Raw genomic sequence first — 16752 nt, 5'->3', positions numbered from 1 at the left:
TGTTGGATATATTTCAAAAAAAATTTTGGGCTCCATAGAATTCGTTTTCACTCCGAAGTTTCGTGTGACATCATCAAAATTAAAAATGGCGCACTATGTGACAGTTCCGCGATCGCACTTCAGCTGTGACTGTGATCTGACGGTACGGTAAACCGTACTGTACTGCGAACAGACGTGTCCATATATTGGGCGTAGCTCTCTTGTTTCACTATCTAGTGGAAACTATCTACTAACATTGTCCCACATTGGCTATATGTTGTAGCATTTAATTAAAATGTTAGTTTCGGGTGTTCATTTGCTTCAAACCTTCGTAAAGCGAAGTGAAAATTCATCTCGTTTATTTGTATTTGCATGGCAAACTATAAAAATTATAGTTGAGATAGTGACCGTGAAACCTTCTGACGGTTCCATAAAAAACAGCAGTAATGTAATTTAGAACGGCCCGCCCAAATTTATGAGGGCATAACAAAAGATGTATCTTTGCTCTTATTTACTTTTATAGATAACAGTCCTTTCTAATAAATATGGATCTATGATATAGAGGTATCAGAACTGTGTGTTATGATTATAATGAGTAACCTATTAATATAATGCTGATCACCGAATTCGATGGAAGAGGCAAAGTACATAAATCAGAAGACGTAAAAATATATAATATTGATTTGACTTGCAAATCTTCTTAGATACTTCATGTTCGAAATTTATTGTTGCAGAATCCAATAGCAGAATTCAATTATAGTGATAATAAGTATGTTTTAAAAATTGTGAAAGGGAACTAACTAGAAGACAGAAAATTTTTAACAGCTTTCAAAATGCTTATCAAAAAAATTGACAGATTTACCATCAATAAAAAAAAAAATTGAAGGTTCCGATTAGGACTTTTTTTCCAGGAATTGAAATATGTAATGAAAATATTCGAACATAGTTTGTACCATTTTACGGCATACTTACCAACATATTTAAAAGTTATTACAAAAAGTTGAACAAAACTTGAAAAAAATTATTATCATGCATTATTGAACAGTTTAAAGTTATTGTTTTACTACTAATATGTCAGCTATGTTTAGAAAGAGTTTTAAAAAAAAAAACTGTCGTCTGTTTGAAATAGCGATTAAACTTTGAAAAAAGAAATTGTTAGCAAGTTTACCGATCATTCAGTTTTTGTTCAATGAACATCAATAAATATCATGATGTAGGTACCACAGTTTGTGTCACAGTTCACCAGTTGGGCTTCATCATATGGTATTCCAGCCTAGAAATCTCAAGCTTGACAACAAGCACTGGGATTTTGAAAAAAGTTCTGAAGCTATGACTTTTATTTCGAATTGACAGACCAAATATTTTAGGCGGAAAAGATGTGCCAGTAATGCAGTGGTTCTATTTTCCACTAGTCCATTAATTTTGAATCCGTTGTCGAAATAATTGCAAGTAAGATAGCTTGTCAACTTTATCAAATTCGGGGCCAGCTTTTTTGATTATGGCTCAACTCGTGTCACTAAAATGCTGAACGTTATCGTACAGTTACGAATTAGTTGATCGTCCAACTTTTTTTTCCTTTTATTTCACGACAGATTTCAAAATTTTAGTTATGTTCAGTTTAGAATTACTGGAGAAACCTTCAAATTAAGTGTGTTTTTTGAAATATCGAGTTTATTGACAAACAGATATGAATGTGAAGTTGATTATTGTTGGTCTGCTGCTATTCGACCTATGTACAGGTATGTCTTTCCTATTTTTCTCTGTAAAATCAAACAAACCGTTATGAAAGCTAAATTGATTGTAACAGGTATTTGAAATATTCCAATAATTTTGACTGCTTGATTTCTAACAGTATAATTGAGGGAATATACTATTGTTTATGTAATCGCTAATCACATTAACTTCGTCTTTTAGCTAATAAAACTAGTTGACACAATAACTAATGCAAACTGTTTATGATTAAAACAACATATAAAGAAAGCTCTTTGGATAAGCATGCCTTTTCAATTAGATGCGCTGACTTTCGTAGCGGTTCTCCCTACTACCCGTTCAAATATAGCTATGATTATTTGATTCTTATTCACAGGGGCCGACGAAGCATCAGCAATACCACCGCGTACAATAAATCAAACCACAGCAGGTATGTGGGTTTATATAAGAATTGCAATGTTTTTAATTTTGGATAGTTATATTATATTCGATGTCTATTCCATTCCAGATTCTGACAAAGCATCAACCATATTATCTAGTACAGTATTTCAAACCATAGCAGGTGAAAAGTTTTTATATTTGAATACTAATCAACGTCTATTCCAATCCAGGTCCAACTACAGTTCCTCAAACCACAGCACGTAGGTATATTAGAAGTGTACAAATTTCTTATTATCAGTGGGTACTGGATATTTAATGATTATAATATTTATTATTAATATTTAGGAAAAGTATCATGATACAAAGGCAAATAAATCACGAATGGCATTCTGAAGTGATTCCTCTTTAAAATAGTCAAGAATCTTACTCAAACCTTTACTCAAAGAAAGATTGTAGATTAACTAATAAAAAGTCAGCTTCCCATATGCAGAACATAGCAGACTAATTTATTTATTGGGAACATTTAACATTGTGCTTTTTCGTGGCAAATCAAGTGTTTCTCGTGTTTTAAATAAACTATAACAAGATCTTAGACTTGATGGTAATTAAGTGAATGCTCACGCTGTATCAGTCATTTAACTTTTTAATATATTACTGGTTCTAAAGCCATGGCACTCAACTATCTCCTAAATAATACTAGATATTTTACCAAGTCGGGTTTCAGCCTTTGGAAACATAACCAATTTCTGGGCGAGTAAGCGTTATGACCAATTATATTTGTAAACAGATATATTTTTGTTGTTACAATTACACAAAAGTACTATTACACCTATATATATAATCTCCAGTATGTAGTGGAGACGCACCGTATTTCTTACTGTCTATATATTTCACATGAATCTATATTCATAAATGAATCAATTATAATAATGAAAACTTGCAATACCCGGTTTTACTTGTTGAACTCTGACCTTCTGGTCAGAGATGAATTTTGGTCATACATAGCTCAACAAATGCTTGGCGTTTTGTCGACAACGTTGTACACATTTTTAAGCCGGACCTGTCAATATCTGAAACAGTACCTCTTTTAAGCTATACCTCCTAACATCAAATATGATAAAACCTATTTAAATCAGGAATGCTCAAATCGTTTAGATAATATTGTGATTACACAGTTTTACCATGTCCATGGCCATGCATATTTGGTAATTTCCTGCAAACTAATATTTGACTGTCACCTTATTTGAAATATTATTAAAAAGAAACGTGTTGAATATAATAAAGGGAAAATCAGAACAGTAGATAAAGTTGTAAAATTAATTAGGTTGTGGAACGGTGTCTCCAAAATGTCGTGTCCCACTTGTCCCACCCATTTGTCCCACGTATCCCACTTGTCCCACGTGTACCACGTGTCCTACAAGTTGTACACGTGGGACAAGTGGGATAAGTTGGACACGACATATTGGAGACACCCGTTGTGGAATATATTTGCTAAACTGAACATGTCATTTTTTAGAAATATCATTAAAAAATAATTGAAAAACAACTCACGGGCGGATGGATTTTCGTTCATAAAACGAAGTCGATTTCGAAATTTTATCTACAAGTTCTGCATCAGAAAATTACTTATAAAAATGAGAAATTCATAAATCGTACCATTTCAGATATCAACTAGGTATCTTGAATGACTAACATGCAAAACAGCTTCATTTGAACCAAAACATGTTATATTTAATTTAGAATTTAGTCTAGATTTAAGTTAAAATGAAGATACCAAAGTAAAAGTTTATGTGATTTCTGTAAATTCATCACATTCTATTATTTTTACCTCAGCTATCACGTGTCCTGATTCGTTCAATATTACAAATGCACAGTCATTGGACTGTTCAGCCAGCAATAACTTCAATGATACATGTGATATTACTTGCTTGAATGGATATTATAACGATGGAGATAAGCAAGCAATTTGCAATGACACAAATACTGATGATGATACAAACAGTGATGGTAAATGGGATGAAGGGAGTGCAAATTGTACAGGTGGCGTAATGTAAAAGCTTTCAAGATCTTTTTTGATATTCTGTTACAGATGAATAGGCTACACTTCTTTTCCGAATAGGTTAACGCAGCGCCATATTTTCTTGAACCATTTTTTTTTATACATAGTATGCTTCGATGATTTATTTGCCCCAAAAGGAATGTCTAATCTTAGTCATTTGAAATTAAATGTTTCTTTTTTCGTTGACGAATGATCATCAATGATCTGATATGTGAGTTTATATCGGATACATATTTGTAATGTCGAACCCATTGATCGTAAAGAAATTTGGAATATTTTGAAAATTTGTGTTTACGAATATCTATTTTAAAACTTCTTTCGTCAAAAATCTACTTCTGTCCGGGTTGACGAAAAGCAGTCTTCAACGCAGCTTAGATTGAATAGTCCGATCTAATCATTTTGTCTGCTTGATTATATTATCTCAATTAATTTCATTTCATACAACAAGATTTATTTTAGAAGCAATTCCATAAACTTGGGTAGATTTATTAGTTGGTACTACTACATGAGTCATTTTAAAAAAAAAATAATTGTCAACTATTATACCCTAACAATTCACTCGAGGCTTTTAAAAACATATGCTTGAGTTCTGCGTTAGAAGAAAGTTCATAAACTTCAATTACGTCACAAAATTTGTGAAATAATAAAATATATTAATTGCATTGCATTGGATTTATCATTCTAAAAACTTTCAAAAAGTTTTCCAATATTAAATTATTATTCTGGTCAATAGTTATTTGTAATTTATTGTTTTATATGTTATCGATACTTCATCAGCTATTACATGCGCTGATTCATTAACCATTACAAATTCACAACAATCTACTTGTAACCTCAACACGTTCAGTGGTGAATGTGATATTACATGTTTGGATGGATATTATAATGATGGAGATAAGCAAGCAACCTGCATAGACATAAATACTGATGATGATACAAACAGTGATGGTGAATGGGATAAAGGAAGTGCAAATTGTACAGGTGACGTAAATGAAAACTTTCAAAACTTTTTTCGATATTTTCTTTCACATGAATTAACGTGTTTTCTCAAAACGCTAACGCAATTCCATACTCTCATGGACTATTTTTTCCTATGTATTATGCTTCTATGTTTTATTTGCTCATGGATTTTTAGAAGCATATGCTTGAGTTTTGTGTGAGAAGAAGGTTCATAAACTTATATAATTACATCATAAAATTTTCGAAAAATTTAATTAAAGTTGCACTGAATGTATCATTCCAATTATATTAAAAAAGGTTTTCGATATTATCTTATATATTATCCTGATCAACACAATATTGCCATATATACTAGGGTTAGTTGTAATTTGTGTTTTTTTCATGTTATCGGTATTTGTAATCACTTGGAATCAACTTCAGCTATCAGATGTCCCAATTCACTAATCATTCCAAATTCACAACAATCAACTTGTAACTCCAACACGTTTGGTGATGAATGCGTTATTACTTGCTTGGATGGATATTATAATGACGGAACTAAACAAGCAACTTGCAAAGACACAAATACTGATGATGATACAAACAGTGATGGCGAATGGGATAAAGGAGGTGCAAATTGTAAAGGTAAATTATTGTACAAAACTTTCTGAATCTATTTTCCATATTCAGTACTGCATGCATGAAATTTCAATCTGTACCTGGCTATATACATTAAAATATCCTATTTGGTTTCTGCTTCAATGTTTCCGTCTGCTTCTAGTTTTATTTGTGAATATAATACAATATCACAAGGCAAAATACCAAAATAATCACGTGACAAAATACGATGTGGCCTGAATGATGTAAAGCACCATTCAGGTGAATTGATGAATGAAAGTTTAGAATTTAGGGGAAAATAATCGAAATGAATTAATAATTTAAACGAGATTTTTTTAGATGTCAGCTCAATCTAATAAAGTAATATTTGATGACATTTTTGAACCATTATTCATAGACAATCTCCATTTTATACTTTAGATATCACTTGTCCTGATTCGTTAAAAAATTACAAATTCTCAAATATCAATCTGCACCCCCAACAATAATTTCAGTTGATAAATGCGTCAAAGCGACAAAGAACCCTACTATAAAAGGAAAATTATGCCCAAATCTGTTGTAGGTTACTCGTGTTACCGGCTTTAGTAATATGTCAATGTCTGAAAGGGTCTCGTCAGTATGTCAGTCAAATTTTTCCAACCAGTAAAAAAATCAATCTTTCCGAAATATCGAGAAAAAATGTAGCCAGCAAATTTTACGGAGGAAGAAAAACCGCGAAAAACCAAAGCTAGTTTTAATTAAGAGCAGAGAAACAAAAGATTATAATATTCAATTAAAATCTTTTTGAATTTAGTTTCAAAATCACTGTTATTGTCGAAAAGTCATTGTTGTTGTCTTTTTGGGAAATTATCCAAGACAGATATTTATTTGAGAATATATTAAAGAGCTATCCGGATGCAAATAGATATTTTTCACTTCGGGTGGATTGTTCATAGTAGAAAAATAGTTTGGGGAATTTGGAGGGGACTTTGTCTTGCTATCCACATAAAGTATTAAGAGGATAGCTAGAGTGTATGCATTTTGGCGATTGAAATCAGAGAGCTAAGTTTTGAGATTAGATTTACTGTTCAACTCTTTCAATTCAGCTCACTGCAGATAGGCTGTATCTCTCACTTTATTTCTATTCTAAACAAGAGCATTGTATGTCCGATCATTTTGAAAACATGGAAGTATTACCTGTTATATCATTTTCAAGAATGTAAGGGATTCACAAAAATTTAAATTGAGCAATATAATACACCCTCCTTTAGGTGTTGCTACCGAACAATTGTAGGAATTCGTTGTTTGATGTTATTTTATATTTGTTATGATTTGCAGTTTTGCTTACAAGCAATACAAAGTGAGCAGTTTTACGTCAAGTAGGTGTAATAAAGTGTGAAGGCTTTGGGGAAAATCAGAGGCAAGAGTTTCTGCAATAAGATCTTGGAGATTCAAACTAGAGAGTTAGGTTTTGAGTTTAGGTATGCTGTTCAATTCTTCATCCTCATTTCTCTGACAGTGCACAAAATTTGATGTGCTATATCAACACTAAAGAAACTACGTCGTTTCAATCTTAGATATTACTAGAACAGAAGCTTGTATCTAGCGAACGCGTTACATATATAAGTTTTTTAAATATACATTCATTTGTATGATTCCCTAAACATAGATACTTCAACAGTTGGATAAAAGATTGAGCAATGTATTTGAGGACAGTTTGACCTGTGTATCGTTTTTCTAGAATCATGTTGTTGTTTTTCTGTTGTCACCATTAAAAAATAGCTTTTACTGCGAGCACTGGATTGAAAACTAGTTTGAAATTTAGGTGTTTTTCTTCTGGAATTAACAAACACCATATATTTAATTGTCGGTAGTCTACCAGTGACATACTTTCTTACTTGAAGTCCATGTCCTTTGCACGACTCCATAATTCCAATAACCAAATATACCTTTTATTTGCGGAGACTTCCATTACCTATTGGTATTCGGTCCTCTAGTCTAGAGTCTAGACACAGATGATTCTTTGTCATATAGTTCGTCCAGTGTTTGGCGTTTTATTGAGATCTTTGTATACAATTCTTGTGTTGAAACTATTTAATTGTCAGTCGTTTATTTGTTGTCGAATAGGCTTTTTGGTTCAAAATGGTAAAACTTATTTAAATCATGAAAGTTCAATTCATTTTCGGGAAAATATTATGGTTAAACAGTTTTCTGGTTGTATTACCATGCGCAGGTAATGTTTAATGATTTAATTCCGACTATTCGATTTTAACTATCGTTATGAAGAAATACGATAGATGTTAGAAAAGGAATAATCATAACAACAAAGTAAAAAATTTAGAATTTAAATGAATACGCATGAAATGCATTTTAAACTGAAATTCTCACTATTTAGGCCAGATGTTTTTCACCATTTCGGAACCCCGATACAATATTCCAGAGGCTAGGGGAACAATAGTTAGATCTACCAAATCAAGCTAATCAAACATTGATAATTTTTAATATATATATTAGCTACCACGTGTACCTGACACACTGACAATTACAAATTCGAAACAATCAATCTGCACTCCCAACAATAGTTTCAACCATGAATATTACTTGCTTAGATTAATATTATAATAACGGAGATAAACAAGCAACTTGCATTGACACAAATACTAATAATGATACAAACAGTGATGGTGAATGGGATGAAGGAGGCGCAAGTTGTAAAGGTGAATCAATGTAGAAAATCTCCTAAATCTATATTCGATGCTGTATGCATTAACATAGCTTATTTGTTTTCTGCTTCATTATTTTCGTCTGCCTCTAGTTTTATTTGTGATTATAATACAACATCATCAAACAAAATACCAATATAATTAGGAAAAGAAAAATACTTTGTGGCCTAAATCAGTGGTTCCCAAACTTTTTTGACCATCGCCCTCCTACACTAGTTTACACAACTTCATCGCCCCCCGGCACTACAAAAAAATGTGAAGTCAGAAACGAATATATTACAGACCAAATAAGAAGACAAATCATAGTTTATGGTGTTTTTTAATGAGATGGATGAGCTTGGTGTTCCTCAGCGAGTTTTTTATTATATCTGAAATTACCCAGTTTACTGATGGAAAGGCGATTTCATTGTTTTGATAGCAATAGTAGCACGGCTCAAAAAATCCTTTTCACCATAATAATAGGTCGGAAATGAAAGAATCCAGGGTTTTACCTCCTCAAAAACCGCCGTGTACTCTTGTCTTATAGCATTTCACTGCCTAAATTCACCTCATTTCACATTAAATTAATGAACCAAAGTTAATTTTCTCAAAGTTATAATAATGATTTCCGTACATCTCATCATTCCTACAGCCTGATGACCGGCACCAAAATACTCGATACCCGATTCCTCAACCTACCACGGCCTCCAGTCCGATCACCAGTCCATAGAATTAATCAGCTATTTGTTTTTGGATTCGTGGACTCGGATGTGGAAGAAGCTGTGACCGACTATCGACTACGGCCCAGGGGTCGGCAAATTTTATGTCGCTCGCGAGACAAAATCTAGGGTTGCTGGTCTTTTGCGGGTCGCATATATTTTTTAAAAAGTTAAAAACGGAACAGCGCGTGAAAATTGCGACAATTCGTGAACTCAACTTAATCATCTTATTAAAAAATTATTACAATGACTTCTAATGTGACACTGTCTTGTTGCTGCATCACGCTTGGTAGCTTTAGGACGCCAAGATTGGAACATTTTCTAAATGGGCTAATCCCAGTTTTTTGCTTGTTCTTTGTAATGTCCATTTTCGAAAATAATTGTTCGCACAAATATGTACTTCCGAACATCTAAGTGAATATTCTCGCATGGTTTGTGAAATTTTAATAAAGATTTTCTTCAAGAAGGTACATTCTTACAAAAAATTACGCAGTGATGAATCTCTCGAATAGAATATGAATTATATTTCCGTATAGCATTGCAATATATTCGAATATTTACTGCGCTATTGAACCCTTGCCTTCAACATCAACTTTTTTTTCTTCGTGTTTCCATTTGTCCAATCAGAATTAAGATGTAGGCTCGTTAAACGAATAGCTAGCTGTTCAATAGAATTTTTCAGAATATAATAAAATTTAGTCTAAACGTGTCTCGCGATAAATTCTGTTACGTGAGAAAATGTAATTTACTCCTCGAGCGTAGACTATAAATAAAAATTTTAAAATGGTAAAGTATAGGAAGAATTTTCCGCGGTCAAAGGTCGGGGATAGGTCCATTCAGTGAATCGTCCCGGGCGAGATTATTTTACTCAGACCGTATTTTGCCGACCACTGGGATACGCAAACTACCGTATTTACTGCGGAGACGAGTCCAGCAATCTTTTCGCGTGTGATAATCGACCACGAGATTCACGCCTGTGAATGCATACAGAGTACAGAATTAAGTGCACTGTGCGCCGAGCAAAAACAGGTTTCGCGAAATCGCCCCTTCGACTTTTTCGCCCCCCTCTGTATCGTTTTCGCCCACCGGGGGGCGATATCGCCCACTTTGGGAATCACTGGCCTAAACGATTGATATTACCATTTCGTTGAATTGATAAATGAAATGAATTTTAAAAAATTGGAGTAATGGAAGAATTGCAATTTTAACGAGATTTTCTAGATGTCAGTTCAATCTAACAAAGTAATATTTGATAAAATTGTTGTACAATTGTGCATTGACAATCTCAAAATCTCGCTCGTGGATTTTTAGAAACAAATGCTTCATAAATTTGTTTAATTACATTATAAAATTCGTAAGTTATATTACCATTGCATTGCCTTTACAATTACGATTATATTCAAAACGTTAATCGATAATATATTATAATCCTAATCAAAACAATATTGCCATTCAAGAGTTAGTTGTGATTTATTGTTTTATATGTTATCGATACCTTATCAGCTATCACATGTCCCGGTTCACTAACCATTCTAAATTCACAAACATCAACTTGTAATCCCAATAACTTCGCTGATGAATGCGATATTACTTGCTTGGATGGATATTATAATGACGGAAATCAACAAGCAACATGCATAGACACGAATACTGATGATGATACAAACAGTGATGGTAAATGGGATGAAGGAACTGCAAATTGTAAAGGTGAAGTAATGTAGAAAACTTTCTAAAGCTATTTTCGGTATTCCGTGCTGCATGCATAAAATGTCAATCTTTACCGGGCTATATATATATATTAAAATAGCCTATTTGTTTTCTGCTTCAATGTTTTCTTTTGCTTCTAGTTTATTTGTGAATACAATGCAGCATAGCGGTCCAAACTCTGGCACGCGGGCCACATTGCGTCCGTCCCACAAAACATTTTTTTCGTGTACTAAACGGTTGGAAAATATTTGTATTTATTAACAGAACATTAGGTTTATTAGCAATTCCAACTCGGGTTGGGATTCCGAGATTCAAAACTTTTTCTAATCCCGATCTCGGAAATGATATTTGTTAAAATCGAGGAATTTTCATGTTTTTATCTATAAACTCCAAGGCGGTGCCGATATGGGAACGACGTCCGGTGATCGGAACGATCACTTGTCGGTTGACCGTTGCCGGTACGTGTCAAGACGGCCGCACGCGCGTTTTGTTTTCTACGAACAATCAAGCGATTGTAAGTAAAATATTGCGCGAGCAATGAGGAGAAAAGAAGTGGGGGAAATCAAGGAGAATGAATGACTTGTCTCATATTCTTTAATAAATTTATAAAAAAAATACTAAACTACCAGTATTTTGATCACTTTTGGGTTATCCAGACTGCGGCCCGTAAGGCCTCCTCAAAATTATATGCGGCCCTTCAATCTCGAAACCCTGGACCACCCTGCAATATAGTATCACAAATCAAAATACCAAATTAAATACAAGGAAAACTACGACGTGGCCTAAACGAATTTATAAAAAATTGAAATAATTTTAAAGATTTTTTCACAATGTAATATTTGATGAAATTTTTGCACCAATATTCACTGACAATCCCAAAAACTCACTCATGGCATTTAAGAAGCGTATGCGTTTCATGTGAAGAGAAAGTAAACTAACTTGTTTCCAAACGAACTTTTGATCAAAACAATATTGCCATTCAAGGTTTAGTTGTAATTTATGTTTTATAAGTTATCGATACTTCATCAGCTATCACATGTCCCGATTCACTAACCATTGCAAATTCACAACCATCAACTTGTAACCTCAACATGTTCGGTGATGAATGTCATATAAAATGTTTGGATGGATATTATAATGATGGAGACAAACAGGCAACATGCATAGACAAAAATACTGATGATGATACAAACAGTGATGGTAAATGGAATGAAGGAAGTGCAAATTGTAAAGGTGAAGTGATGTAGAAAACTTTCTAAAGCTATTTTCGATATTCAGTGCTGTATGAATAAAGTGTCAATTTATAACTGATGGCTATATATATTTAAATGGCCTGTTCGGTTTTTGCTTGAAAGTTTTCGTCTGCTTCTAGTTTTATTTATGATTATAATAAAATACCACAAAGCAAAATACCAAAATAATCACCAGGAAAAATACGATGTTGCATAAACAGATTTCATCATCATTTCGATGAATTGATAAATAAAATGAATTGTATAAAATTGGAATAAAATGACGAATTAATAATTTCAATGAGAATCTTATACGTGTCATGAAATTGTTGTACTATTACTCATTGACAATTCCAAAAACTTACTATTGACCTTTTGGAGCGCATGCTTGAGTTTTGTATGAGATGAAAGTTTATAAACTTGTTTAACTATACATTAAAAAAATTCGTAAATTATCTTTACATTGCATTAACCTTATCATTCTGGTTATTTTCAAAAAGTGATTCGATATTATATTATTATCTTGATCAAAACAATATTGCCATTCAAGGTTTAGTTGTAATTTATGTTTTATAAGTTATCGATACATCATCAGCTATAACATGTCCCAATTCACTAACCATTGCAAATTCACAACCATCAACTTGTAACCTCAACATGTTCGGTGATGAATGTCATATAAAATGTTTGGATGGATATTATAATGATGGAGACAAACAGGCAACATGCATAGACAAAAATACTGATAATGATACAAACAGTGATAGTGAATGGGATGAAGGAAGCTCAAGTTGTAAAGGTGAATCAATGTAGAAAATCTTCTAAATCTATATCCGGCTATATGCATTAACATAGCTTATTTGTTTTCTGCTTCAATCTTTTCGTCTGCCTCTAGTTTTATTTGTGATTATAATACAACATCATCAAACAAAATGATTAGGAAAAGAAAAATACTTTGTGGCCTAAACGATTGATATTACCATTTCGTTGAATTGATAAATGAAATGAATTTTTGAAAAATGGAGTAATGGACGAATTGCAATTTTAACGAGATGTTTTAGATGTCAGTTCAATCTAACAAAGTAATATTTGATAAAATTGTTGTACTATTGTGCATTGACGATCTCAAAATCTCGCTCGTGGATTTTTAGAAACAAATGCTTAATAAATTTGTTTAATTACATTACAAAATTCGTAAGTTATATTACCATTGCATTGCCCTCACAATTACGATTATATTCATAACGTTAATCGATAATATATTATAATCCTGATCAAAACAATATTGCCATTCAAGAGTCAGTTGTGATTTATTGTTTTATATGTTATCGATACCTTATCAGCTATCACATGTCCCGGTTCACTAACCATTCCAAATTCACAAACATCAACTTGTAATTCCAACTAGGTGAGTAAACACGTACCACTTCCTCTTGGCAAAACCTTTCATCTTATATTTTGTACGTTATAAACCTTATCTAAGGTTTTGTTTGCTCCCCTGATTTCATAATCAGATTTTATTTATTTGTTTTTATCTGTCAAATGTATTGTTATGCTGATTATGGAGTCGAAATAAACTTATACTTATATACTTAATAAGTTCGCTGATGAATGCGATATTACTTGCTTGGATGGATATTATAATGACGGAAATCAACAAGCAACATGCATAGACACGAATACTGATAATGATACAAACAGTGATGGTGAATGGAATGAAGGAAGTGCAAATTGTAAAGGTGAAGTGATGTAGAAAACTTTCTAAAGCTTTTTTCGATATTCAGTGATGTATGAATGAAGTGTCAATTTATAACTGATGGCTATATATATTAAAATGGCCTGTTTGGTTTCTGCTTGGAAGTTTTCGTCTGCTTCTAGTTTAATTTATGATTATAATAAAATATCACAAAGCAAAATACCAAAATAATCACCAGGAAAAATACGATGTTGCATAAACAGATTTCATCACAATTTCGATGAATTGATAAATAAAATGAATTGTATAAAATTGGAATAAAATGACGAATTAATAATTCCAATGAGAATCTTATACGTGTCATGAAATTGTTGTACTAATACTCATTGACAATTCCAAAAACTTACTATTGGTCTTTTAGAGCGCATGCTTGAGTTTTGTACGAGATGAAAGTTCATAAATTTGTTCAATTACATTACAAAATTCGTAAACTATATTAACATTGCATTGAATTTATCATTACGAATATATTCAAAAAAGTAATTCGATATTATATTATTAGCCTGATCAAAACAATATTGCCATTCAAGGGTTAGTTGCAATTCATTGTTACTTAACGATTTTAAGATCGGTAAGTATTTTGATAGGTATTTGTCTGTTAGATGCACGCGATATCTCACGAAAGCGAGGTTGAATCTGCTCTTAATTTTGCATGTGCAGTCATCATAGCTCGGACTAGAAGCATATTTATTTTGGATGAATTGTGTCGTAAAATTAGCGAGGTAATAATTAATTAGTGATGAGACACGCGGTGTCACTATAGAGTCAGAGTGAATGAATGGGGGATCCCCTAACTTTCGATCGATAAGTCTTCGGTCTCCGACCGATATTCTCGTTTTGTATTTTATCGATATTTCATCAGCTATCACATGTCCCTGTTCACTAACCATTATAAATTCACAAACATCAACTTGTAACCTCAACACGAATTATTGATTGTGAATGATTATATGAAGCTGATTCATCCATTTTTAGTAGTAGGTCATTTATTCGCGGAAAAATTGCATTTTACTTGATGTCTAGCAATAACCTATTCTTGTGACGTTGATTTTCGTCGGTGTGAATACAAAATTATTTATTTTTATTAAAAATTATTCCAAAATAATATAATTAGAAGTAATCATTTTTGTGGCATGCGATACTCATATATGTTAGGGTTAGGGTAGTGAATGACGTCTTTAAAAATATAGTTCTCTTTAGTAACAAAGTAAAGTGTTTACCTTTATTTTCAAGATTCAAGTAATGTTTTTGATTCCAATCGCACCCATAGAAAATACATTATTACCTCAATATTAACTATTATTTATGTTGTACCAAATCGGCAGCTGTAGAAATCACACCTTCAACGACAAATATGACATCAGCTCTTTCTACAGAGAATATAAAAGGTATGATGAATTTCGAGTGTCTTATAGCAGGGGCAATCTTTGATGTGCTGATAGTTATTGGTATCATCGGAATCCTATTTTGTTTTTGCTATAAAATTGAATCCGGTTGAGATCTTTATCCTGATTGTATTTTCTTGTATATTTTGATTTTTATTTAATTCAATCTCGGAAAAGTTCGCGGTGACGGAGCTTATACAAATTTGTTATTGATGTTGGCCCAAGGATTTTGATGTATGTTGTCTAGTATATATATATATTATTCACGATAATATTAGTATTACACAATTTTAATGCTAGTGAACATGATAAAAAAATGTTAGATCAATAAAATCATACTATGTCACAAACTCTGGTTTGACCTTTGTTTTTAAGAAACAACCGAAAAAATATCTTCATCGACAAATACTGATAAAACATTGGAATCAACAAAAGAGACATCAACATCGGACACAACGGCAAACGTCGGTATGAACTTGAATATCGACAACATTTTTCAAGACGTAATCAGAGATGTTTGATAAATGTTTAGATTTGTTTTTAGAAACAACCGAAAAAATATCTTCATCAACCATCACCAATGATATATTAGAATTAATAACAGAGTCATCAACATCGGATACGGTTAACGTCGGTATAAACTTAATTATCAACAATATCTGTCAAAAATTAATCGTTCTTTCTAAACAAGTTTAAAATATTTTGATGTAAAACATCAAGGTTGCTGGTTGTCGTAGAAAGTTGTCATCTGTTCTATCCCAAATTTATGCAAATATAGACACTACTGCGAGACAAAAACTGTTTCCATACAGCTTTTCATAGCCATTAAGGTTATCTCAATAAATACAGGAAAAAATATGTTTTAAAGCAGACCCCGATATTTAAAAATAAGCTTTTATAAATTACAAAATAAACCCTATGTTACGATTACAATTACTCATATTCATCTTAAATGATTGTGTAAATTTGTTAAATTGCAGAAAAGTGACTGTATAAGCCGGCGGTACGATTTAAAGAAAAATACATAACAGAATACAAACATCTTATATTACAATCGTTGCGAATACTGTTGCATTTGTGTTAAACCGGATGTTTTATTATGAAAATTTACTGAAATCATTTTACTATTCCATGGTACATATGTAATTTTCAAATGTAGTCCAGCATTTACAAAAATTCTTAGTAAAACTGCTATATAAATTGTTTCCAATTTATTGAAAAAACTTTCATTTTTCAGGTCCTATAGCAGGGGCAATCGTTGGTGTGTTGATAGTTATTGGTATCATCGGAATCGTATTTTATTTTTGTAATAAAAGGTAAAACTGAAAATGAAGTAATCAATAACTGTTTAAATACATTTTTATAGAAGGCGAACATACTATTGTTTTCTTCAGTATATATATCACAAAAATGTACAGCTATATGATAAATCATCAAAGTTTCCGTAATATTTGATAATACACAATCTATTACAGAAAACAACCAATATCAAATGGAAATATGGATGGGCTGTATGAAGATAGTGTTTCAGACAATCAAAATTCTGCAGTGCTGCCTGAAAGGTATGATGATATTTATGTACAAAG

General features: G+C 32.3%; 1 protein-coding gene across 1 annotated transcript; it reads left to right on the top strand.

Annotated features, from left to right (window-relative positions):
• Positions 1-1666: 1666 nt before the first annotated feature.
• On the top strand, positions 1667-12838 carry LOC144420833 (E-selectin-like). The gene is made up of 10 exons (XM_078110516.1): positions 1667-1718; positions 2066-2119; positions 2198-2251; positions 2301-2330; positions 3904-4077; positions 4907-5110; positions 5510-5713; positions 10590-10793; positions 11805-12026; positions 12603-12838. The coding sequence occupies exons 1-10, from the start codon at positions 1667-1669 to the stop codon at positions 12836-12838; spliced, it is 1434 nt and encodes a 477-aa protein (XP_077966642.1).
• Positions 12839-16752: the final 3914 nt, after the last annotated feature.

Source organism: Styela clava, chromosome 3, assembly GCF_964204865.1.
Source record: "Styela clava chromosome 3, kaStyClav1.hap1.2, whole genome shotgun sequence".
NCBI lineage: Eukaryota > Metazoa > Chordata > Ascidiacea > Stolidobranchia > Styelidae > Styela > Styela clava.
This window is presented reverse-complemented; position numbering and strand designations above follow the sequence as displayed.

Coding starts and splice junctions, on each gene's coding strand:
- LOC144420833 (XM_078110516.1), top strand. CDS start 1,667: ATGAATGTGAAGTTGATTATTGTTGGTCTGCTGCTATTCGACCTATGT. Junction 4,078..4,906: donor TGATGATACAAACAGTGATG/GTAAATGGGATG, acceptor ATACTTCATCAG/CTATTACATGCGCTGATTCA. Junction 10,794..11,804: donor AGGAACTGCAAATTGTAAAG/GTGAAGTAATGT, acceptor ATGTTTTATAAG/TTATCGATACTTCATCAGCT.